Below are 26,153 nucleotides of genomic sequence, written 5' to 3' on the forward strand. Positions count from 1 at the left end.
CTCATTTTGATCCCTACATCTGAGCTGGTTTAGCTTGAATAATAGTTATATCTGAATTCATTTCTTATTCCTTTATTTGCTCAAAATCTTAAAGGTTTGAATTTGCAGCATAACATCTTCCTACCTAAAGACTTTGGGTATAATGCCTCACCTAGAATCCCAGCAACTTGGGAGCCTGAGGGAGGCAGGAGGATTGCAAGTTTGAGGCCAGCCTCAGCAACTTGGTGAAGCTTTCTGTCTCAAAAAATAAAAAGGGCTAGGGATGTAGTTCTGAGGTAGAGCACCCCTGGGTTCAATCCCCAGTATCAAAGGAAAGAAAAAAGAGCAAAGACTCCTGTGGAGTCGCTTTTGCCCTGAGGGGGAGGGGAGGGCAGCTCTGAGGCAAGGGAACCCCGATGTGCTGGGAGGCCCCTTGGTGTGTGAGGGCCCTGGGACTCTGACCCATGTGTAGCAGTGTGTTCAAGACATGCTGTCCCTGAAGAATCCCAGGTCTCTCCCTCATACCTGATGGTCTCTTGGAGAATGCAGATAATAGGCCAGGGTAAAGGTCATTAATTATAAGATCCAAGTGTGACAGAAACTCTATTAGGAAGAACACTTCTCTTCAAAAGACCAGACATTTAAAACTGTTTCACAGAGTTTAAATTTGTGAGGAAAACCATTAAACCTTATAAGAAAGAAATACCAGACCAAGAGAGTGCTCTGTAGACACTAATCTGATTGACAAGCCACACCAAGGCTCTGGCCCAGACACGTGTGTGTCTGTCTCTCTCTCTCTCTCTCTCTCTCTCTCTCTCTCTCTCACACACACACACACACACACACACACACACACACACACACATTCTCTCTCTTCCCCGCCCTCCCATCACCAGTTGTGTACAGACACGAATCCAAAGACAGGAGTTGCTCCTGCATGATATTCCAAACCATTGCGCTTCCAGCACAGCTGTGGCTGCAGGAGAGAGAAAAGCACTTGGCCCCAGAGTCTGTTTATGTGTTTGAGCCGAGAAAGTGATTTTTGTTGCAAGGAGCTCTAAGTGAGACAGACAGAGTCAGAGAATAAGAGAGAGAGAGAGATAATTATCTAAATTATGTTCGTGCTATTATCGAAGACGAATATAGTTAAAATGTAATTAAATATGACGGGCTAGCAGGATGTAAGCCAAGCTTTGGAATGCTAATCATCAATTACTGCATCCCCTTAGGGGACTCAAGGAGCGTTGTATGGCAGAGTGTGGGAGCGGGGAGCTTGGGGGTGGGGTCTGAGTGAGATGGAGAGTGTGAAAACAGTCCCCCGCTAAACCCTCCATGTATGTCCCTGGGACACTTACCTTTCTGTAGCTGTCACAGGGGTGAGAAGCTTTCAGCTCAGCTCATGTGAAGAGCTGGCGGGAGGGTCCTGACCTCCTCTTTGAGAAGAAACTCCTCTAAAAGGGAAAATTATGCTCTGAGCAGAGCAGGTAAAGCCAACATCAGCTTATATTACGGCAGAAAATGCAAGTGCATTTGCCAGAGAGCAGGCTGCAGCCCCCCAACCCCCAAAAAAAATCCCAGGAGGGAAGTTGGGGGAGAAGGATGAGTTGGACTATAATTGGGGCAGGAGATACAGTTGTCCATTCTTGCAAGCTTCTTCCCCTCCTTCTCTTTCTCCCTCTCTCTCCCTCTCTCTTTTATTTTATTTTATTTTATTTTATTTTATTTTTTTAGTACTTGGGTTTGAATTCAGGGGCACTCGACCACTGAGCCATATCCCCAGCCCTATTTTGTATTTTATTTAGAGACGGGGTCTCATTGAATAGTTCAGCGCCTCGCTTTTGCTGAGGCTGGCTTTGAACTCGTGATCCTCCAGCCTCACTCAGCCTCCTGAGCCTCTGGGATTATAGGCATATGCTACCGTGCCTGGATTCTGCCCACCTCTCTGTCACCAACTGGGCCTAGAGCCCCTGCACACTTGGGTGCACGTTGAATCACCTGAGGAGTTTAAAAGCACTGGAGCAGGACCCACCTGCCACTGGCCTGGGGAGTTGTTTAGAGGCTCTGCAGGTGCTCCTGATGCACAGCCAGGGTGGAGAGCCGCCAGTCCAGCAAGAACCAGACTTCTCAGCTCAGCCCAGAGGAAGGCAGGCAGCAGGAACTGGAAGCCACCTCCATTATGTGCCTCCACCAACCTCATTGTACCCGTCTCAAAGCCAAGAACACAACAGTGTAAGGAGATTGATTCAGATGTATATGGAGACCTATATGAGGATATTTATTCATTTAAAAAATGCTGAAACATTAAACCTTAGGGACACTTTACCTCTCAGCTACATCATCCCAGCCTTTTTTATTTTTTTTTTTTTTTATTTTGAGATAGGGTCTTGCTAAACTGCTAAGGCCTTGAACTTGGATTCCTCCTGTTTTAGCTGCCAGAATAGCTGGAATTACAGGCCTGCACCACCACACCCAGCTCAGACCATCCCATTTTAATGCTGCCTGAGCTCTGTAGAATGCTGAAGTGGAAACCTGACCACCTTCTTGGGCCAGGCAGGTGACAGGAATAGATGGAGCAGCCAGAGCTGCCTCCAGGAATGAGGAGGGCCACCAGAAGCCAGAGGGCTTAAGTTTGTCACACTTCTCCCAGCTCCTGCCAGACCTTCCAGTTTTCAAGAAAAACTGGACATCTATATTTTTTATTTAAAAGCTAACACAACTTTTAAAAATACCCAGTAAACTAGCAAAATATGTCTTATAAGCCTCTGTGGACAGCTTTTGATCTCAGTGAGCCTTATGCCTGCGACTCCTAACACAGTTTTCCTGCTACCTCAGGTCAATAGTCAGGTTGGTCCCATTTTTCCTAGGCCTGGCATGCAGAGGGTTCTGAATAAGTAGTTGTTGAATGGACAAAGAGGGTAAATGGAGGAGCCCAGAACTCCCACTAAGTCTCTGGGCAGTGAGGTGCTATAAAATCCAATTAAGCATCATACAGAATAACATTCCTGGGTACAGAGGCCTGCACACTGAGGCGTCTCTTTAGATCCGCATCAGACATCTGGGCCAGGGAGCTCTCTGGAAGGGGAGACACAGGATGTGGGCTGACGTGGTCTCCCTGCTGCATAGGACATCCTCTCTAGCTCTGCCTTGGAAAGCCAGCGGGTGGACATGTGGCCCAGTGTAAGGTGTTAAAACACAGTCATTCCCACCTCACCCAGTGTCGTGGGAGTGCTTTCTCCGTCACGCGCCAGTCCATAGATCATCTTCAGATATGATTACAGAGATGAATGTGGTCCTTGGCCATCACAACAATGGCAGACAATAAGAGCAGCGTGTGTGGAGGGCCAGCAGGCAGCTGTGGGGTCAGCACCGGAGGGACCCTCATAAAGAACTGTCAGAGGTGTCTTCCAGCGAGTCCCCATGCTCAGTGCGGCCTTTAATACCCGTCACGTCTCAGTGCCACCGACTAGAGAGGGCGTCGCTGCAGGAAGCTCAGTTGGCAGGGGACAGCCTTTATTATTTCCTCCCTCCTTGAGAATCTTTTCCAAAGGTGCATGTTTGCCTTCCAGCCCTGCTCCCCATGGTTATAAATAAATCTGTTCCCACAGAACCTTTCCATGGCTCGCCAGTCACTCCCCTTCTTGGCTCTGCATGCTGGGTTTTTTAAACTTTAAAAAAAATTAATTTTTACCAAATATATACATGTACATAATTTAAACAGTCCAGTAGAGCCGCAAGAAAAAGCAGCAGTGCCCGCCTCACCCCTCCCTACCCCAGGTCCCACTCCCCCAAAGCAGTCTCTTTCTTTTTTCCTATTTAAAAAAATTCAGTATTCAAGTGTTTTCAGATATATTCAAAGAAAACACATTTAATATGGCTTCAAAGTGACACACCATAGGTGGTGAAATGTCTCTTTCTCACTCATCTTCCAGAGATAGTTTAAAACAAATGTGTGTGGGCTCCTTTTTTTTTCATTTTTTAAAATTTTAATTTGTTAGATATGACAACAAAATGTACTACAATTCATAGTATACATATAGAGCTCAATTTTTCATATCTCTGGTTGTACACAAAGTAGGGTCACACCATTCGTGTCTTCATACATGTACTTAGAACAATGATGTCCATCTCATTCCACCCTCTTTCCTACCCCCATGTTCTCTCTCTTCCCCTCCCTCCCCTTTTCCCCTTTGCCCTATCTAGAGTTCATCTAATTCTCCCATGCTCCCCTACCACATTATGAATCAGCATCCTTAAATCAGAGAAAACATTCTGCATTTGGTTTCTTGGGATTGGCTAACTTTATAGAGCATTATATTCTCTAACTCCATCCATTTACTTGCAAATGCCATGATTTTCTTCTCTTTTAATGCCGAGTAATATTCCATTGTATGTATATATACCACAGTTTCTTTATTCATTCATCTATTGAAGGGCATCTGGGTTGCTTCCACAGTTTTGCTCTTATGAATTATCTAATGTTTGCTATAAACATTGATGTGGCTGTGTCCCTGTAGTATGCTATTTTTTAAGTCCTTTAGGTATAGACCTAGGAGTGGGATTCCTGGGTCAAATGGTTGTTCCATTTGACCATACTGCTTTCCAAGGAATCTCCACACTGCTTTCCAGGTTAGTTGAACCAATTTGCAGTCCCACCGGCAGTGTATGAGTGTGCCTTTTCCCCCACATCCTTGCCAACATTTATTGTGTTTGTATTCTTAATAGCTGTTGTTCTGACTGGAGTGAGATGAAATCTTAGAGTAGTTTTGATTTGCATTTCTCTAATTGCTAGAGATGTTGAGCATTTTTTGATATATTTGTAGATTGATTGTATATCTTCTTCTGAGAAGTGTCTGTTCAGTTCCTTGGCCCATTTATTGATTGGGTTCTTTGTGGGGTTGTTGTTGTTGTTGTTGTTGTTGTGTGTGTGTGTGTTAAGATTTTTTAGTTCTTTATATATCCTAGAGATTAGTGCTCTATCTGACATGGGTGTGGTAAATTGTAGGCTCTCTATTCACCTCACTGATTGTTTCTTTTGCTGAAAAGAAGCTCTTTATTTTGAATTCATCCCATTTATTGATTTCTTGATATTAATTCTTGCACTATAGGAGTCTTATTAAGGAAGTTGGGGCCCAACCCGACATGATGGAGATTTGAGCCTAATTTTTGTTCTAAAAGACGCAGTGTCTCTGGTTTAATTCCTAGGTCCTTGATCCACTTTGAGTTGAGTTTAGTGCATGGTAAGAGATAGGGGTTTAGTTTTGTTTTGTTGCATATGGATTTCCAGTTTTCCCAGCACCACTTGTTGAAGGGGCTCTCTTTTCTCCAATGTATGGTTTGGGCATGTGGGCTCCTTTCTTTTTGGTACCAGGGACTGAACTCGGGGGTGCTTAACCACTGAGCAACATCCCCAGCCCTTTTTGTATCTTACTTAGAGGCAGGGTCTTGCTGAGTTGCTTAGGGCCTTGCTAAATTGCTAAAGCTGGCTTTGAACTCTTAGTTCTTCTGTCTCAGCCTCCTGAGTCACTGGGATTACAGGCATGTGCTACTGTTCCTGGCTTCCTTTTTTTTTTCTTTAATACAAAGGTTTCTCTACCTTGAAGGTCCTTTGTCTTTCCCTCTGACTCCCCCTCCTGCTGCATAGTCTTTTATGATGTGGACAGCAGGGATGTGCCATCTTCTACTTAACCAGTCACCAGTGACAAGCATTTAGATTGCTTCTGTTCTGCTGCTCGAACAGGGCTGCAGTGCCATCCCTGTCCTGCTGGCGGGGCACACTGGGAGCCTGGCAGAAACTGAGGCCAGGTGAGGAGCTGGCTCTCAGGGACTATGCATTTCACATTTTGCTACTGGGGAGTCTGTCAGTTCACACTTCCTCTGGCAAATGTGTCAAAGTGCCTGTGTCCCCCGTTTTTTGTCCAGCATAACAACTGATCAGACTGGAAGATTGTCAGGCAAATATTATAGACCTTTTTTATCTGTATTTTCATATTTCTAAACTGTATACTTGTGTCTGCTATGTCTTAATTTCATTACCAAAATCATCTGTTGTCTTGCTACTTTGGAAGACCTCTGGCAAGCATACACCAGCTCTTCTCTCCCCTTGCCCTTGTTTACAGCTTTTGTTTGTATCAAATCAGGGTGGGCATTAGGGTGGCATCTTACTATAGTTCAGAGCCATGCCACGCGCTACACTGTGATCACCTTCCTTTTTTTTCTTTTTCTTAGAGGAAAAAATTTAGCTTCATTTTCTGTATGCCTGTTATTTGTTGATTTTCTACGTACTTATTGCTGGTTCTTCCACCTATCTTTTGTTAGAGGAGCATAGTTTCTCTGGATTTGGTCCGATGCACATGGTGAATCAGTTCTTTCGTGCCTGGAGTCCTCAGTCCTGGAGGGGGCCTGGTCACTCCCTAGCCCTGCACTGCTCTCCTCCTGGGGCTTCCCATCCCAGCTCCCAAGGAGTTCTCCTTCCTCTGCTCCATGCCTGGATTTCTTATCTTTCCTTTGCCTTGGTTTAGTGCTTTGCTTTGGCGAGGCACTTTTTCTGGTAGTTTCCTAGGAATGCTTTGGAGGTAAATTTTTAGAGATTCATGCTTAAATGAGAGTTTCTTCATTCTGTCCCACACCTAACTGGTACTTTGCTGGGAATAGCTCTCTGGAAAGGAACTAATTTTCCCTCAGCATTTGGAAGGAAATGTTCCAATATCTTCTAACTCCCAGCCTTGTTTTTGGAGACTCTCCCATGAATCTGATCCTTGGGTCTCTGTGCTCGCCTGCTTTCTCCCTTCCTGAAGCACGTAAGGTCGTCTTCTTCTTTTTTTTTTAATATTTATTTTTTGGTTGTAGTTAGACTCAATACCTTTATTTAATTTATTTATTTTTTATGTGATGCTGAGGATCGAACCCAGGGCCTTGCCCATGCTAGGAGCGTGCTACCACGGAGCCCAGCCCCAGCCCCAGCCCCACTTAAGGTCTTCTGAAATGCCTCAGTTCCACAACAGGCTTCTCTCTGGATCATTTCTCCTCTCTGGATCATTTCTCCTTCATCATGGTGGCTACTTGGCGCACTCTGTAACTTGGAACCTTAAGTCCTTCGTATCTGGGAAGCATTCTCACGTGCCTTTGGCAGTTTCTTAGCTCATATTTTCTCTGCTCTTTCTTACTGGAACATCTCATTTGAGAGGTGGGTCTCCTAGTTTGAGCTTCTCCTTCTTTCTCCTTTTTTCTTTGTCATTTTGACATGTTGGTAAAATTCTTCCACCTAGGTGTGTGTGTGTGTGTGTGTGTGTGTGTGTGTGTGTACTGGACCACTGAACTGCATCCCCAGCCCTTGTTATTTTGGGACAGGGTGTCACTAAGTTGCCAGGCTGGCCTTGAACTTACCATTCTCCTGACTCAGCCTCCTGAGTAGCTGGGCTCACAGGCGTGCACCACCACAACCAGCCTCCACTTAAGCTTTCTAACCCTTTTGTTGAATTATTTATTTCAGCTCATAGTTTTAATTTACAGGAGCCCTTTCTTATTTTCAAAATGTTCCTTTTTTTGTATCATTTTATTCTCATTTCAAAGGTACAATGATCCTTTCTTTTATCTTTCAGAGGATAGCAGGTTTTTTTCTAAAGTTTTATTTTGCCTACTAAATTGTATCTGTGTCCTGGAATAGTCTTATTCTGTTTACTTTCCGTCTTCCTCTTTCATGTAGAGTCTTTCTTTGATGATCCTTGGTGAGCTGTTCACCTTTGAACCTTAGACTTTGACAAAGCTGGCTGGAAGCTTCGTGGTTGGGATGTGGGCTTTCCTGAGGGTTATCAGGCAGGGATGGGGTGTCACTGGGGGACCCCATCACACAGGTCAGCACCCCCTGGCTTTCGATCCTCCTTACTGAAGTGCTCTTGGAGCTCTGCCTGGCCAGCTCCTCCACTGGCTTCAGGTCTCCGCTCAGATGCCACTTTCCAGAGACTGTCCTTGGGTCTGTTACACCAACAGCGTTGCTCTCCCTGCTCACCTGCTTTCTGCTTCCCTGTAGCATCTTTAAGTGCTCAGCCTGTCTCCCTCCACTGGCATGTAGGCTCCTGGGGGCAGGGACTTTGCTCTCTGCTCTGTCCCCACAGCCAATTTCCAGTGAGCACCCAGTCATCATTTACCTGTGGAAGGAGGGCAGGGCAGAGAGCTGGAACGGGGGCCAGCACCTTTAGGTCTTTCCTCCAGTCTCCTGCCAGGGTCTGAGTCTGGGTCTTGGGGCCTAAAGGGGGAGGGAGGATGGGGCCTGAGAGTCTCCCCACCTGGGATGGCCACTCAGTGTAACTTCTTTGCTCAGCTGCCGCAGGGCCCCGGCCTCCGCTGTGCCTACGCTCCCTGGATTCCAGCCTTTCTCTGTCCAAGGCCTTCAGAGTGAAATGTCTCTCTTGCCAAGGCAGAGGGGGGCTCACCCCACTGTGCAGGAAGTAGGTGGTGGGCGAGTGCATCTGCTCCTTTGACCAGCCTTCAGCCAGTCCTCCGGTGCTGCCCCTGCTCACCCGCCTGTGCAGCCAGCTGGGGACTCAAGGGCCTGAACCTCCCCAGGGTCTGCAGTGAGTCCCCACTCTGTCACAGCCTTCTCCCCCAGGTGTCAGCCAGATGGTTGGATTTCCTCATCCTTCCTCTTTGTTTTGTGGTGTGTGTGTGTGTGTGTGTGTGTGTGTGTGTGTAAAGCGTGCATATTTGATGTGAATGGTACATTAAACTTCTTCACCACCTATTCAGTGGAGGGGACAAAGATTAAGCCATCGGTTTACTTAGCCATGTTTAACTGCCAGTCTGGCTTCGGGCACACAGACACTTCCTGTCTCCCTCTTCCCAGGGTTGCTCAGGTATTCCACAGAAGGCTCTGGCGTTGGCATTCTCTCATAGCATATACAGCACAGTCACTAAGTTTCCAGACCCTTTGGCACAGGTCCCACAGGAGGAAGCAGAATGGGGCTTAGAGAGCCACGCTGGGCGAGCTCTGGCCTGTGTGGTCGGCATTGGGCCACTGGGGGAGGGCTCTGGGGCCTCAGGATGGCAAGTGCAGGTCCTCCCCATCTGAGGACTCCCCCGTCCTCTGCTTCCTCAGACAAAGGTGCAGCTGTCTCCAGCCAGCAGTGCCACCTGGAAAATCCACAGCCCTACCAGAGGACCAGCTCCACTTTCCCCAGATTTTTATAATTGCAGTTTGGTTAATTCTACCTCTGGCAAGTTCCTTCACACACAAACACAGAAACTGTTTTGATCTCTTTCTTCTCTCCTCCCCCTCTTTATTTCAAGAGCTGTTTAAAATACATAAGGAATAAAAAGTGATATAACATTCAGTCACGTCCTCATCCCCAGAATTGACCGTAGTTGGTATTTTTCACATACACTTCAAGTCTCTTTTATTTTAATCAAAGCAATGAGACATTCCAGTTAGTGCTGAAGTCTCCTTTGTTCCCTTCCCTCCCTCTCCTCTGAGACCACCGCTGTCACAAATTGAGCACATATACTTCCAGAATATTTAAGAATATTTAACAAGCATGTACATTTCGTGGAGAATGTGTAGCTTTGAGTGTGCCATCCCACATTTGCTCGGGGTCCTGGACCTCGCTTCTCAGTGCAGCCTCTGTGTTGGGATCCATCTCCCTGACTCACCTCTCTGTGGAAGAGCGCCTGCCATGCAGGTCCCCACAGGAGAGGACATAAAGACATGCTAGTGGGGCTGTGTAAGGGCCTGGGTTTCATCTCTAGCACCATTGAGGAAAAGAAAAAAAGACATACTGGTGCTCGCCAGCAGACACTGTGCTTTCCCCATGAGCTGTGTTCCTGTGTGTCTTGGGGAATCCATCTGACCCTGTGCTCTTGCCTAGCACGCGTGAGGCACTAGGTTTGATCCTGTGGTCTCCCCAGGAACCATACAGGAAATGAGACTCCAGGAGCCAGTCGCTGGCCTGTGGTTGGCTTGTGATCCACTTATGTGGGATCCCCATGGTTCTGGCCACTGTCATCCCCAGCCCTGGAGTCGTGACCCACCTGTGAGTGAGGCATCACTAATACTCTAGGGCCAAGGAGAATAAAACCCAGGGGATGGGGATGGGGCTCAGTGGCAGAGCTCTTGCCTAGCACGCGTGAGGCACTAGGTTTGATCCTCAGCACCACATAAATACATAAAAGGTATTGTGTCTATATACAACCAAAAAAATGTTTAAAAAAAAAACCAGGAGACAGTGAGTAGTCAGTGGCCCCCAACTCCCAGCCACATTATCTGAAAGTTCTTCATTGTTCTTTGGTGGAAAGAACACAAACTAACAGACACTAAATCCTGCTTCGGTCTCGACTGTACACCTGGCTGCTCTGGGATGCTGCGCAGATGGCCCATCTTCTCTGCCTGGTGCCTCATCTCTGGGCGGGGCTCCTGCTGGCTGCCCACCTACCCTATAGCTTGTCTAGGGACCCAGACGTGGTCTGCGTGGTCTGACTCGCTGGGCCCCTTCCCTCACCTTCAGCAGCCACCTGCTGTGTTCCCACTGTGTCCCCGTGACTTGTGACTTTACATGCATGACAGCATTTAATCCTCATTCCTCAAGCAGGGGCTTTGAGAAGATTGCTTTCAATCCCTTGTTTTTCTGATGTGCTTGATTACTACTATGGCAACAACATAATTTTATTTTCTTTTTTTAAACTTGATATATATAATATTTCAGCCTTATTATGAGTTAAATTGAGTTTTGTGGGTGGGCCTGGGAACCCCATCAAAATTTATAGCTCTATTTCTTTGGAAAAATTGCTTTCAGGCACCACACAACCAATTACAAGGGAAGTTTGGAACTCCACCAGTTAGTAAGTTGGGTCCACTGTACTGTTTGCATTGTTCCCTAATTAGTTTGTGGAAGGATAGTTAATCTCCCTGGTGAGACAATAAATTTCTTAAGGGCAGGCAGTACATCTCGCACGGATCCCCCATCACACCCGGCAGGTGCCAAGCTCAAGAATATATCAACACATTCTTGTTTAATTTCTCCAAAGCCCAACTGCCTGTCTGCCTCAAAGAAATGGGTGCTGATGGCAGTCACCTGGGGTGCCCCTGGTGGTCATTGACTCATATACTGTCAAACTTGATGGCTCCTAGATGAGGCCCAGGTTTGTCTGTTCCAGATTCATTAATTTTTTCTAGAACTTAGTGATGTTAACACTGTTCTGGGTGTTTTACGTTTGTTAATGTATTTAACCTTCATAAAAATATTTTAAGGGGTTGGGGGCTGGAGCTGAGTGGCAGAGCGCTTGCCTAGCATGTGTGAGGCACTGGTTGGATCCTCAGCACCACATTAAAAAACAAAACAAAACAATCATAAATTAATAAAAAAATATTGTGTGTTCCTCTACAAATAAAAAAAAATAAAAGAAATATTTTATTTTCAGTATTCCCATTCTACAGATGACCAGAGAGGTTAAGCAATTTGCCTAAGGTCATAGAACTGTTGAAAGTTTAAACTGAGATTCAAACTCAGACAGCCTTGCTCCAGGACCCGAGCTCTCAACCATTGCACCCTTGTCTGTGAAAGACCAGGATAAAACCTTTCCTGTCACCTGGAAATGCTCTCCATAAGGGCACAGCACTGCATTTTCACCAGCTTCATACCGTGTGATCTGTGTCAAATCCTTGGGCAACAGACAAGGTAGATACATTTTTTAGCACATACTAAATATTCTACCAAATTCAAACAGTATGGAAAAGTCAAAAAATAAAGTAAATGATTCTCAGAGTTCTTCCATCAAAGTTAAGATCTTGGTTGACATATTGGTTTCTATGGACACTCCTCTATGAGTACACGTGTACGTTGGGTGACATGGGAACTCCTTCCAGATGCATTGACAAGTGAGGAAACCACGCCTTAGGAAAGTGTAGGCTTTGTCCTCTACAGAGCTAACAGGTTCAGGGTTGGGACTATGGTCCTGTGTGGAGTTTTCAGTGTATGGTAAACTCTGAAAGTAAAGTGCACATTTATCTTTTGACCCCGTTCCTCCTATTTAGACGCCTTCCTCCCAGGACCCAGTCCTAGTGCTGAGCTGAGAGGGCTGCCACGGCCGAGGCTGTGTTAACTTTCCTGGAAATTGTGCCTACTGAAGAAGAGACTCTGGGTGCGTGGTGGGTTGGGATACTTATGCAGATGTCAGTAAAGCTCACTAAAAGCCGCTATTGAGCTTCTACTTGGACCAAGTCCCCTGGCCCTGTGAAATCTCAGCTGAGGTGGTGTCCTTTGAGGAAGCACAGTGATTCCAAATGCAGCTCAGTTGTGGTGATGCTGTTCCAAAGCCACCTTGTCTTTTCCTGGTGAGCAGCCTCTCCAGTTGTCTTAAAGAAGTCCAGGGGAAATAGAATCTGGTGGCTGGGGAGAGAGGCGCTCATTACCTCCCCCCAGCCAGCTTCCTTCCTGCAGATACTTTGGTCTTAGGATTGGTATCTACTTCTGCTGAAAATGAAATCATATATTCAACTCTCAGGCTGTGTTAGTGAAAATGAACTCTAATGTGATTAGATATTAATGCAGCGTAATGGAGGATCGGTAGTAAATTGAGACCTTCTGATCTTATTACTCCACAAATGCTCCCTCCTACTCAGGCTGCTGCCCTGCCCAGAGCCCTGAACCCCAGCAAGCCTGAGGCAGGGAGAAAAGAGCTGCGGGAGGGGAGAAGGTGGGAAGCGGGGGCTGGGAGCCAGGCTGCTCTGAGGCCCTGACCACTGACAGCCAGCCTCACTTCTCCCTGAGCCCCTTCCTCTCTGCACTGCACAGGGAGAGGGGCGGCCCCACCTGTGGAGGACCTAGAGCTCCCAAATGTAAAGTCTTACCTTAAATCCTGCATCACTAGGAGATAGACAGACATAGGGCTGGAAAGCCAAGAACAAGATCTCCATGCGATCTGCTCTGCTCCTCCCCGCCACCCCGTAATCCTCTCGTGAAATGATGACTTAAACCCAGTAACAGTGGCTGTAACTTGTGCTGGTTGTTCCCTTTCCTGGTCTGGGAGGCAGGTGGGTGCCATCAGCTTCTTTTACGGACAGGGATGGGACACTTAGTTCAAAGTGGCAGCCAGGCCTGTGGAACCCCAGGACCTCGCACACCTCCCAGCCCGCAGGCTTGTCAGAGTCTCCTGCCAAGAAATGGGCAAGAACGCAAGCTCTGGGGATGTCAGGTGGCATCACCTTCGTGTATGAATAATGGTGTTTTCACAAGGAGAGCGATTTTTCTTACTCTGTTTTTAGAAAACTGCTTTCAGAGGCGCAGCCTTTGCACACAGGATGGTAACGACTTTTTAATGACCTTAAGAGGACTGGTGTCCAGGCAGCAGTGAATCAATCTTAGTGGGAGTTTGGTAGTGAGAGGGAAGATGGAACACCTGAAACAAGAGGGGAAAACAAACTGCAAATACATATATTTCCTTTGCTAGCGTTCCTTGGTAATTAGACAATTACAGGAAACAGCTTCGCGGCAGCTGGCATTTCCACTGTGTGAACGGAGGAGGGATGGCAACGACTGTGAACTCCTCACGTTTATTATAGAAAATATTATTGGAGTTTACGGTCGTGGGTGCCTCGTGCTCCTCCAGCGCATTCTGATGAGCTGCTAGGCACTAGCCAAGAGCCAAGTTCCTCCTCTCCGAGTTTGTTTGGGGCCTGCTCTGCTGGCTTTTAAAGGAGTGGCCCTGCCCAGGCTGATCAGAGCAGAGTTGCCTTTAAAATACTGGGTTTGCTTCTGAGAGCTCCCAGAGCCAGGCCAGGCTTTGGAAATGGGAAAGCTGGAGGCCTGGGGAGCCCCGCCTGCCCCCAGGTGCCCTCTATGGCACCATAGTGAGTGGCCCGCTGCTCTAAGCCCAAGTTCTGGGCTTGCCCACCCATGCCCTGCTGCCCTGCTGCGAAACTCTCCTCCCGGAACCTTGAGGACCTGCCCCCCCCCCCCAACAACATCCGATGAGTTGTCCTGGTCATTCTGCCCACGGCCCTCTGGGTCACCATCCCATCCTATTTTATGGATGAGGAAATGTATTTTATGAGCTCACATCACCCTAATTGTGTTTATATTTTGCTACACTCTTGTCCCATCAGACATGGCCTACACTTGGTGTTCATTTTTAGAGGGCTTTATAAAAATCCTAAGTGCCAATCTCAGGGTATGGGGTGCCCTCTTTGATGAGATGTTGGTCTGAGTGGGGCACTGTATGTTCCTGCCTCTCGACTGCCACCCTTCCTACAACCCCCACCCTTCCTACTGCACAAGCACCCAGGCTGGGAGGCCCCCCTCATGGACAGGGCCACCAGCATGGGTCAATTGCGCCGTGTAACCAGGCCAACGGTTCTGTTTGCTCTCGCAGGTCCTGGCAGTCGGTGACTTTTGAAAGGCAGCCTGCCTCCTTCATCCGAATCGTTGGAACACACAACACAGCAAATGAGGTAAGGGCCTCTTTCCATGAGCAGCGCCGTGCCCTCGGTAAGTGGTGCACCGAGCTGAGGGGAACCGTTGGCTTTGCCTGCTAATGGCCTGCTGTCCCCACAGCTCGGTGCAGAAGAAAGCCCCGCTCTGGCCCATGGGGCTGTTGTGATCGCGCCTAGCTGTGCCTTCACTAGCAAACGAAGCCAGCACCTACTGCTCTGCTTATTCCTCCCGCCCCCTTGCAGAACCCGCCATCACAGAGCCCTGGAGAGGTCAGGCGGCCTGTCCCTCCTCTCAGAGTCCTTAGCCCTGCAGATGACGGGGTTCATGGGGGCCCTTAGCACTCTGAGTGTGGTGTCCAGAATATGGATGTGCTGTTCGCATCATGTGCTTATTTCTCATTTGATGTCCTCGTCCCACATGTGGTGTGCCCCACTGAAGGGACTGCTGGTCAAAGACGTGACATGTAAGGGGGTAACAATGTGGAAATTCAGGAGGTAAATGAGAAAAAAGCATGAAAGTGGGAATGATCCTAATTTCCCTCTATTGTGCACCTTTCTCAGTCTCAGTTCTGGTGGCTTCGTGGGTGTCCACCAGAGCAGTGGCCTGGGGCCCCATGTCTGGGCCTGGTGCTCTGCAGCACCACCTTAAAGTCTTTGTTGTTTTGACCTTTGAGTCCTGTTTTGTGGAGCCCTAGAGGTCAGTGGAGCGCGCGCCCAAGGCTCTCCTACTCCACCTCCTGCCACTTCTTGCCTTCCCAGGCCTGGCTCTCAGCCACAAGCTCCCTGGGCCCTGGCATGGGTGCTGGAGGGTTGGGTTCTGGTGCGATTCCTAGTGCTAGTCACTGGATAGGGCCCTGGACACCACGAGGGGCTGTGATGGTCTGAGGGCGTTCCCGTGGAGCAAGTAGCAAATACAAGGATGGCAGGGTAAGCGAGGCCGGAAGAGGGTGATCACTTTTCCTACCTTTTGAACACAAGGCTCTGCATTTTCATCTTGCAACTGGCCCTGCCTGTTTACAGAGCTGGCCTAGCTCATGCATTGTGTTTGTGGAATCAGGATTTTCCAGAGCTTGTTTACAGGCTCCTCTCTGCAGGAAACACACTGTGGCCATGGATCATTTTATTAAAAAAAAAAAAAAAAGTGGGGGCACCCAAATTAACCTAAACTATTGCATTATTTTTATTTATTTATTTATTTATTTATTTGGGTACTGGGGTTTGAACCCAGGAGCTCTTAACCATTGAGCTATATACCTCCCAGTTCTTTTTATTTTTTAATTTTGAGACATAGTCTAGCTAAGTAGCCAAAGCTGGCCTCAAACTTGCAATCCTCCTGCCTAAGCCTCCTGAGTTTCTTGGAGTACAGGACAGGTTTCCTACAGTTAAAATACACTGGCTGTATATTTTATACACCTCAGGTTTTTTCTCTTGTCTCTTCATTTTAAAACAAACCTGAAAATTATAGTAGTAAACTAATTGTTATTTTTAAAAGCAAAAATCAAAAATTCTAAGCATCAAGTCATAAAAGCACTTTTTTCTTACTTTGTGATGTAACAAAAATAAATTTTTAATCTACATTTTAATATACATTTGATTCCTAACCAATAATATTGTAATAATTCTGCCAATAAATTTCCAGTTTTTCTTACTACTTAAGCTACATTAATTATGTGTTACTTACTAAATTTGAGAAAAACTGAAATTTATTTTTACAGGTAACATATTGAACTATTAAAATTAAAATTAAATATTTTTCATTTGCAATCTTTACTTCTAGTATAATTCACTTTATAGTACACATAATTCACTTTATGGCCTAGCCAGGGTCTCTTCCAGGCCTGAACTCAGTCCCAGCCTCATCACCTCTGGGGCCAAAGAAATGAAAAAAGAACCTTGAACATTTTATTTCAAAGCTGTTCTTGATGGAGAATATCTTCCTAGACAAGGCTCTAAAGTTGGCATGCAAAACCTCTTTTCCATGAGGAATTTCCCAAAAATATCCAGGACCCTTGTCCCTTGGGTGAAGATGATGCCAATCAGTTTGCATGGCTGGCCAGCAGGCACTAGTGACATGGCGGTCCGTCTCATAAGTCTGATGAGTAACTTGCTCATTGCCTTATTGAATCCGTTATTGATCAGGAAAATAAAGCCTCAACATGGTGTTTCCAACTGGAAATCATAAAATAAATGATGAACAGGACCATAAGAGAAGATCCATAAGCTGCACCATCCTCAGAGCACATGGGAGGACACAAGGTCCACACCGTCCGTCCTCAGAGCACACAGGAGGACGTGATAAAGTTGGTTTCCCAGGGTGTCAGGGATGTAGCTATCTGTAGCTGTTCCGAGGTTCTGGGACATCCTTTGGAAGAAGCAGTGTCATCTGCCTTAGAGAAGCGGCAGCCCAGAGGTAGAAGGGACGGGCTGCTTCCTGCGAAGGAGGATGCGTCTGGCAGGCTGGGCAGGACTCCTGGGAAACAGCGCTAGAGGAAAACTGAGATGCCTGACAGGAAGGTGCTCGCTGCCGCATGGGCACAGCCAGGGAAAGGATACTGGGGTGGGAGTCCAGGACAGTCCCGATGTGTGGTTCCATGGGAGCAGAACTGTGCCATCAGAAATAGGGGTCCAAGCACCTCTTTCTCACTGTGGGGGGGTGGCCTGGAGGGCAGGGTTGCAGGCTTTCCGCAGTCTGTCTCCACTTGGTTGCCAGGCGATGCCAGTGGCTCTTAGCCCGGGCCGCGGGAGCAGAACACGTCCGTGGGGCCTGAGCAGCAGATGTTAGTTTCTCCCAGCTCCACCGGCTGGAAATGTGAGGTCAGACTGTCGGCAAGGTCTGGTACTTCAAGGGGGGTCCTCTTCCTGTCCCCACCCTCACTGGCCTTCCTTGGCGAAGGCACTCAGAGTATGATGAACTCTCACCGCCCTTCTCCTTCATGTAAGGACACTGGTCCTATCAAGGGGCTCCACCCTCATCACCTCATCTAAACCTGACCACCCCAAAGTTTCTGCCTTTTACTACCAGTCCACTGGGCATTAGGGTTTCAGCAGTGTGTCTGGGGAACCCAGAAACGCAGTCAGTTGTCGCGGCTGTCATTTCAGGCAGAGCCAGGACTTGTTCCCTTTTAGCTACTGGGTGTTTGTGAACCCAGAGGCTTCGTGCAAATTGCCAGGAATATAGAGGGAGTTGAGAGGGGAAACTGTGTGTAAAAGATGAGCCATTTGCCACGTCCCCAGGTAGGTCTGCTTGCTGCAGACACTGCAGTGGTGGGGTGGTGCGGGGAGCCCTGCGTGGAGTGCTTCTGGGAGTGGAAGAGCTTTCTGGGAGGTGGGAGCTGTTTCCACAAAAGGTAGAAAGTGGCCCAGAGAAAGTGTCAATGGCCAGAGCTGCCTGCTCTTCAGAGAGACCATGGCCAGGAGCCCAGGGAGTTGACCGCCGTGACCTCCTGCCATCCGGGTGCTATTGGAGTAGCCGAGGGCACATGCCCAGCCATGAGTGGAACCGGCTTCTGAGCCCAGACAGCTTGGGCTCTTGCCCACCGTGGGTCACGCCCGTCTTGCTCTGGTGGGCCAGGCCTCCAGAGGGGCTGGCATCTGTGGGCTCCACGGTGGTTTTCCCCTTTTCCCTTCATCAGCTGGCTCTCGGGCATCAGCCAGCAGCCTGGCGGGCTGTGGAGGCCCAGGCTTCTCCATCACCTGTTCCGCAGGCTCTGATTTCCTGCAGCCCCCCGGCCTCTCCTCTGGGAAGCACGCGTCTGCTGCTGGCATCTGTCTCTCATCTTCTGTCGTGAGCACCACAGCAATGAGTTCATTAGGTTTTTTAGCTTCGTTTATGACTTCTGTCAATAGAGTCCCTAATGCTGGCCTCTGAAGACGCCTGCCCCCCTGCTCCCGTGTGCTTGGCGCTGCCCTCGTCATTTACTCAGTGCTCACACCTCTTGCCTGTCATCTCCCGCCAGTGTGTCTTCCTATCCCTTTGCCCTGCAGTCTCCTGCATGGGGCTGGTTCTCATGTGCCTGCTGCTCCTCTCTTTGGCCTTGCATGGTCTCTCCATGTCTTCTCTGCCCACTCTCAGGGCTGCCCTTGTCTCCCCTGTGCCTGGCACTAGATGGCAGACCTGTCAGCTTGTCCTCAAGCTCACCCACCGTCCCCTTCAGTTGGTCACCTGATTCCCCAGTGCCTGCTGCTACCAAGCTCACTCCTGGCTATTCCTTGGCCACTTTTTGGTGGTCTCAGTGGCTACTTCAGCAAGCTTGTATGCATCCGTGGTCATCCCCTTGCCTCCATGGCTGATTGTCTCTGAGCTGCCTGTGGAGGCAGACATCACTCCCCTTCCTAAACCTCTCTGGTCTGGAAAAGGTCAGACACTGGGCCTTGTCACTCTCCCTGCAGCATCAGGGCAGACCTCAGTTCCAGCCGGCGAGTGCGACAGAGCTGGCCTGTCATCTCCCATCATCCGCTCCCCCTCATCTGGTGACCTTAGCACATAACGGAGGCGCACATTTGCACCCTCAAATCCAAGGAATTCAAACAAGATCCAGTCTGGGGCCTTGTGAAGATGGTCAGTGGTATTAAAAGTGATAGAAGTGGCGTCTGTTTCTTGTTATGGCTTTATGAAGCCCTGAGTTTGAGAGAAAGTTTCGGAGTGATTTTTCAGTAGACAGGGAGCTATGGGTTGACAGGACCACAGGAAGAGCGAGCTCTGTGGCACAGAGACAGGCTCCTGCCACAGGACCGCGGGAAGGCGTCCGCCAAGTCAGTAGCAGAAACTGAGGAAGGCATTGACGGGTTGAACCGGCTCTCTCGGTTCCCCTGTGCTCATTGGACTCACGTGGCAAGAGGAGAGCTGTGTCAAGGTCACCTTTGCATCTTCCACAGCTAGCATGATGCCCGGCATGTGTAAGAGTAGAGTACCTGTGAGCCACGCAAACGGAATAATCTGTACAGCCATCTCTGCTCCACCCAGTCAGTCAAACAGGAATAAAGGGAAAGATTTAGTAAAATAACTTGTCGTTACCAAGTGGCCATGGCATTCCAAGACAGCCACAGCCTTCATGATCATACTGAAGATTTCCTGAACCCAGAAACCAAAAACTTCTATAAATGAAAAAGTGTGAGTCCCAAGCATTCACATCTCTTAGGTTAGGACCCTTATCATAAAATAATAATGACCTGAAATGACAGTACCGGTGGCTAGCGTTGACTGAGCACTGATCTCAGGCCAGGCCCTGTTCCAGGCCCTGTGTCCTCATCACATTATTTAACACTCACATGTTCAGGAGGTTCTCCCCAGCCTCCTCCTAAAGTGAGAAAGCTCCGGGGAGCAGCAGGCAGCTGTTACCCGTCCAGGAGTGTGGCTCAGCCCAGACCTCTTGAGAGGTTTGGTATGCCCAATGTACCTGAACAAACGTGTGTCACCTTCTGAATACAGGCCTGAGCACTTCCACTCCTGTTTGTCCTCTGAACGAATTCTCGTGTAGATCAGGTTACAAATGAGTACACCACAGCAGGGTTCACAGCAGACCCTGGGGCACCTCCCAGTCATCCATCCACAGAAGAAGGGGAAAATAAAGCACAGTGCGTCCCACAGTGGATGATGACCCACGTGGGTGAATGACAGACCGTCTGGAAGGACAGTGGAGAACGTGAATAGTCAGATCACATTCATCTGGGCGTGATGCTGTCCCCCTGTAATCCCAGCAGTGCCAGAGGCTGAGGCAGGAGGATCATAAGTTTAAGTGCAGGCTCAGCAATTCACTGAGACCCTGCCTCTAAAACAAAAAATAAATAAAAAGGGCTATGGATGTGGTCCAGCGGTTCAATCCCTGTTAACAAAAACAAAAAGAGGTTGTATTATAGAAACTTCCAAACCTGTCCCTGTTAACCCGCTTGTTTGCACAGGGGAACTGCTAAGAAGAAAAGGCAAGGGGGGCCGCTGGCTCAGGCAGAATGGCAGCTTCCTCAAGTGGCAGACCTGTAACTGGGGCACGTGGAGGCCCCGCTTCTTGACCTGGGTGGTGTTTGTGTCAGTGTTCATGGCATAATCATCCAACAAACTTTCAGTGTAGAGTTTTCACAGTGAAAAATTTTGGTTTTAAGCGAAAAAGAAACCTTGATTAGGAAACTGAAGTTGAGAAATGCTAACTAATCAGTGCAAGGGCACCTGCCATTGAGTGTCAGAGCCAGGATTCAAATCCAGGCAGGCTGGCTCTCAACACCCCGGCTGCTGCGCCTCCCAGGAAAGCCTGGAAAAGAACAGGGGCAGAAGTGTGCCCCGCTGTGCCCTGGCCCACAACTCAGCCGCAGACTGGGCGAGTAGGCAGCTCCCCGGGCTCACACTGCACAGGAGCCCGTTTTAGGTCAGAGGGGACACTGGGAACCGAACCGCCCTTCCCACAGGGGTTGCAGCCTCACTCCCGGGGGGACCTCACCCCCAGGAGGTGACATCTCAAATGGCTGTGCCCAGTTGTTGGTGACGGATGAAGTGCATGGGGTGAGCTGCAGCCACCACAGATCCTTCAGGTGCGGGCTGGCCCCAAAGCAGGGGGTGTGTAAAATGCATCCAGGGGACATGGCCCTTGGGGTTGGGTCTACATGAATGAGACCAGGTCATGGAGGGTCCAGGAGGGTGGGGTGCAGATGACACTGCAGCTCGCTGCCCGCCGTGTGAGGAATGGTAATGGACCTGTGAGCTTGTCGCAGGAGGCCTGCGCGAGGAGCACCGGCAGGACAGAAAGTCTGCGAGTGGCTGCTGGAGCTGCCCTCCAGGACCACTCAGCTCAGAGCCTCTGAGTGAAGCAAGATTTATTTACAGGCTTCTGTCAGGCCAGCGAGTGGCTCTGGGCTCCCAGTGCCATCCTCGTTCCCATAGCAACATGTGGCTCTAATGAAAAAAAAAAAATAGGGAAACAGATTCCGTTAAAAAAAAAAAAAAAAAAAACTAAACTAAATGCTCCTTCCTGGCCTGGTGGTGATTCTCATCCAGACCCTCTCCCAGAGCTGACCCGCCTGCCTGGCTCCCCAGGACTTCGCCTGGAGTCTCCTCCAGAGGGCATTGATCTAGGCCCAGAAGGTGCCTCAGGGCACCCACTTGCTCCCCAGGCCAGAGCTCTCAGTGGGGCAGCAGCAGGGGTGAAGCAGACAGCCCAGTGGCTGAGCTGCAGAGAGAAGCAGCCCAACCCTGAGACCGCTGGTCTGCACGGGGACGGCCCAGCCTTGAGGCTCCACTGCTGCCCAGGGGAGCACCTGGTCCTCCATGGTGTCCTTTCCAGGGGCTAGGGAAGAGCTGCACGTGGGGAACCTGCTCGGGCACAGGAATAGCCCAGACACACCCAGGCTGGAGATGGCCCTGTGGACCGCCTGTGCTGGATGTGCCAGAACAGGGTGCAGGGCCAGAGAAGGTGGCACAGGAGTGCCTGCAGGGAGCAGGGCACGGGGACTGTTGGGCCCAGTGGCAGACCCCTGTGAGCTTGCGTGATAGTCCCAGCAGGAGGCTCTGACTGGGTTCCACACCACATGACAGCATTTTTTGCAGGGGTTGGGGGGAAGACTAGGGAATTGATCCAGGGAGCTCTACCACTGAGTTATACCCCCAGCCCTTTTTATTTTTATAAAAAGGGTCTCAATAAGTTGCCCAGACTGGCCTCCAACTTGCAGCCCTCCTGCTTCTGCCTCATCAAGTCCCTGGGGTGACCAGTGTGTGCTCCCATGCCCAGCTATACTGCAATACTTGAGGGCAGAGACTGTGTTGTGGCATCTTTGTGTCCCCAACACCTACCCCAAGGCCTGGCACACAGTTGCCTCTTCACGCATCAGACCAGGGCCAGAGCTTTGGTGCAGGATTCTGTACAAAGTAAGCCCTGGGGAATCACCCGTGGCCACCCAGACCTGGAGGACAGGGAGAGCTGAAGGAGGTTGCACCAAGGCTGTTCCCCTGTCCTTGGAGAACGGAGAGTGGAGTTGGTGAGAAAGTCGGAAGCTTTAGTTGCATGAAAATATAGGGCAGGGGAGGAGCCTTGGGATGAGCGATCCAAACCAAAACACGGATTTAAGGATTACACAGGCTGGTAGTGATCAAGGCCAGGTGGCTCAGAGAGTCCGCAGGGAGGGCCTGGAAGGGAGCTCTGCACAGCGGGAGGGGGCTGGTGAGGTGGGAGAAGAAGGGAGGGAGCCACTGCAGCGGCTGCCAGCCCTCAGGGTGCCAGCCTCTGCTCCCACCGGTGCCACCAGGTCACTTCACCTCCCTGCCTCACAGGACACTTGCCTTTAAGGACAATGAACTGGATGTTAGAGGTTCCCTCTCGGCGAGTTAGGAAGAAGAACAGAAAAATATTTCATTTCTTTCACAATTTTAAAAGAAGACCTTTTTATGGGCATAGTTCTGCTTAAGCTTCTCTTATGAAAGGGTTTATCGGGGAAATAGGAAACATGGTGACACTGAAAACACATGTCATTGTTTCAAAGGCTGCATGATTTGTGGATGTGTCACGTGGGGCAGTTTCATTCTGCATGCTCCACAACCTGGGAGGAAGTGTCCACAGACCTGGGCAAGTGAGTGCCCAGGAGCCATAAAGCCATGAGACAAACGGAAACTTCCAGCTCCCGAGGATGACCACAAACAGTGTCCCCATGCTGAGCCGGCAGTTTGGAGAGAGGACAGAAATCTCCAGGCAGCTGGAGCTCTTTGAGACAAAAGGCACCCGTGGACCGTGGTCAGCTGAGGTGAAGAACCGCCTGGGGTGGGGCCGCATGACCCAAGCTGTCACTGGGGCGAGAACAGGGCCACAGCTGGGCCTTCTTGGTGCCTGTTCAGTGGGAAGGAGCCTTGGCAAGGCCACATCTGCCAAGTGGGTTATTCAGGCCTCCCAGAAACCAGGGAACAAGACTTTCTTTGTTTCTTAGTAGAGTTTTTCATTTTGTTTTGTTGTGTTGTTTAAAAAAAAAAAATAGAAAAATATCTCTACCACCTTGTGGGCAAATTAATTAAGATAAAAGAGCGACTCACTCTCCCTGGAACAAAGGAGTGCACAGGCATTTAAAACCACATGCCAAAATATAGGCTACCTAGGGAAGGCTTGTCCCCAGAACTTTATCTGTGGATATGGGAAAGTGGCATGGAAGGAAAATATTGTCTTGTATGAGCTTTGTCACCCAGAAATTCACTTCCACACCTAGTAGGGATAAGTACTTGAGCAAAAATATTTGGGTTCCATTAATAATACAGGAAGGTTTTGCTCCTGGTTTGAAAATGTCTTCTCATGAAATGATTCCTTAACTCGAAACAGGGTGTGGGGCTCCTCAGATGCACATGTAAAACCAAGGCTTCTAAAAAGAGATGCTTTGTTGGGAGGGCTTGGTCTTCCTCTAAAAAGGAACAAAAATAAAACATCTATGCAGTCTGAGTCTGGACGGGTTTCAAACTCTTTCATAAGAGAAGCTTAAGCAGAACTATGTCCATCCCAGCCTCTGCCCTGGGATGAGGAGAGGCCCCTGTGGTTGCCTTCACGAGTCTGGTAGATGGCTGCTCTGATGCCACCACCCGAGGCTCTTGGAGGGAACCAGTCTTCAGGGGATGGATGTCGGAAGCCGTGGCCTTGTGTCTGACTTATGGGCAACCATTGAGAGATAGGTATCTATTTTATAAAGACATGTTGCCTTGTAAATGTAAGCTGAAAGCTTGGTTCAGAAATCCTATTTGTATTGGTTGGCATGAAAGCAGGCTACGGCAGTTCCTCAGGAGAGACCTGGGAAGCAAGGCAGAGTCATTGATCAACATTTATTAAATTTTCCCAATTTCTGCTACAGTTCACAGTACTCTTAGGCCAATTTGGGAAAATTAGCAGATGCTTCTTCTCCTAAAAACCTTGAAGATATGTCAAGCAGATAGTGTTTGGGGATTCCCTCTAATGAAAGGCGACAGGCAGTAGCCCGCTGAGGAATGAGCCCAATGGCCAGGAAGGGGCCGGGCATTTGCATACATCCTGTCCGGGGTGTGTGGAGAAAAGAACACCCTGGACTATTTCCACACGTCCAGGATTACAGCTCCCAGAGAGCAGGGCAAAGTGATAATAAACAGCAGCTACCAAAGGACGCCCAGATTGTGACTAAGGCTGTGTCAGATTCATACACACGACTACATTGCAAATTAGCCGGCTCCTCTCAGGGGATAGATCCAGAGGCCATTGAAGATGGTTCAGCGAAGGTGCCCCTTTGTGAGCAGCGGCAATCAAACAGGCTAATGGGATGCATGATTGCCGAAAAGGGGAGCGAAAATGATGCGGCGGCCGCAGTAATGGCTTTGCATAAATCAGAAGCGCGTCTCTGCCCTGTATGCCTCATTCACTTTTGGTCACATCCTTTCCAAGGGGTATTGCAGTCTCGGGAAGGTTCAGAAGAAAGAAATTGAACCACACGAGCTTCTGAGTGGAAAGAGGCCCGGGACCCGGCTGATTGTCCCACAGGGAGGCCCACGGGAGCCTGTGGGAAGAAGGGCTGAGGTGCGGGGTGGGGCCTGATTCCAGGTCCCCTCCCTCCCCAAGGTAATGACAGTCTGCTCAGGCCATCGGCGCCCTCCTCCAGCCTCCAAGAAAAGAGCAGAGGCATCAGGACTCCTTCCCTTCTGCACCTCTGTGTGGGGCAGGAGCAGCCTGGGCCCAGCTGGGATAGCCCGGCCTCCCGTGAAGGAGCCTGCTGGTCACCCCCACTCCAAGAGAAGAGGGCCCAGACCACCCCCAGTCCTCCTCTGGTGGCCAGTTGTGAATCTCATGGTCCCAGGGGAAGGAGGCCCTGTCCTGCACAGGAAACTGAGGAAGGAGGATACCACAGTGTCCACTGAGCATCTGCTGCGGTCAGCCCTGGCTGGCGTTGGCCACACTCTTGCTGCGTGTGGCTCCAGACAACGGGCTGCATCAGCAACAGAGATGACTGAGCCAGGCGCACCTCCACAGGGGTGGCAGAGTGCTGTGCTGGGCCCCCACCGTGGCCTGGAAGCCCTCTTTGTCCTCTGTCTGGAAGGCCACTCCCTCCTGTCTGCTCGCAGCTCCTCAGGCCCAGACTGGGCCCCCCTCTAGGCTTTCCGAGCCTCCCTTCCAGGCAGAGTCTGCCCATCTGCCTATGCTGTTAGAATGGTGGTGGGAGGCAGGGTTGATGCTGTGGAAAGTTCCAGGCTTTGGTGCCGCCCAGCCCTGAGGGTGAATCCCAGCTTCCCGCTGTAGGCAGAAGAGCTAATGCGCTGGCACAAAGGCGCCTCTGCCCGCCCTGTCCCGGAGGTCCTGACCTTGGGCTCATGTGCTGGGCACGCCTGGTTAGAGCTGGTGCCCAGTGAGGTCTCTGGAGGGTAAAACAGCAAATCCAGCGAAGGGTGGAGGACCCTGAGTGACCGCAGTGTGGCGGCCGCCACGCCTTCCCCAGCAGCCACCAGTCCCTGGTCCCTGTGGACCCTTTTCCTTCCTTTATCAGTCCTTAGTGAGTCTGTTGTCAAATTCTGTGTTGTTTTTCTTTAAAAATGACTCCTTCCTCTTGATTGTAAGCTGTGCTTCACTTCAGGGGATTTCAGAGTGTAAAGGTCTGTCATCTACTTTCTTTAAACACTTGTATTATTTGAATTTGTCACCACAAACGTGCATTTCTTTTGCAGTTTTTTTAAATGTGAGAAATGGTGCTTCTCCAGAGCCCTTGCGCTGGCTCCTGCCTGTTCTGGGCTGTGCCCTGCCCCTCCTGTCCATCCCCTGCCCCCTTCTGTCCATCCTCACCTCCCACGCCC

General features: G+C 49.5%; 1 protein-coding gene across 2 annotated transcripts in view; it reads left to right on the plus strand.

The window, feature by feature from the left end:
* The window catches only part of Btbd9 (BTB domain containing 9), a 398,183-nt gene that overhangs the window by 364,689 nt on the left and 7,341 nt on the right, over nt 1-26,153 (plus strand). For both annotated transcript variants that reach the window (XM_076858778.1, XM_076858777.1), the window contains exon 10: nt 14,335-14,413. In XM_076858778.1, coding sequence (XP_076714893.1) covers nt 14,335-14,413 — 79 coding nt within the window. The remainder of the gene's footprint in view (nt 1-14,334; nt 14,414-26,153) is intronic.

The sequence above is a fragment of the Callospermophilus lateralis genome, chromosome 6 (genome assembly GCF_048772815.1).
Source record: "Callospermophilus lateralis isolate mCalLat2 chromosome 6, mCalLat2.hap1, whole genome shotgun sequence".
In the NCBI taxonomy this organism is placed as follows: Eukaryota; Metazoa; Chordata; class Mammalia; order Rodentia; family Sciuridae; genus Callospermophilus; species Callospermophilus lateralis.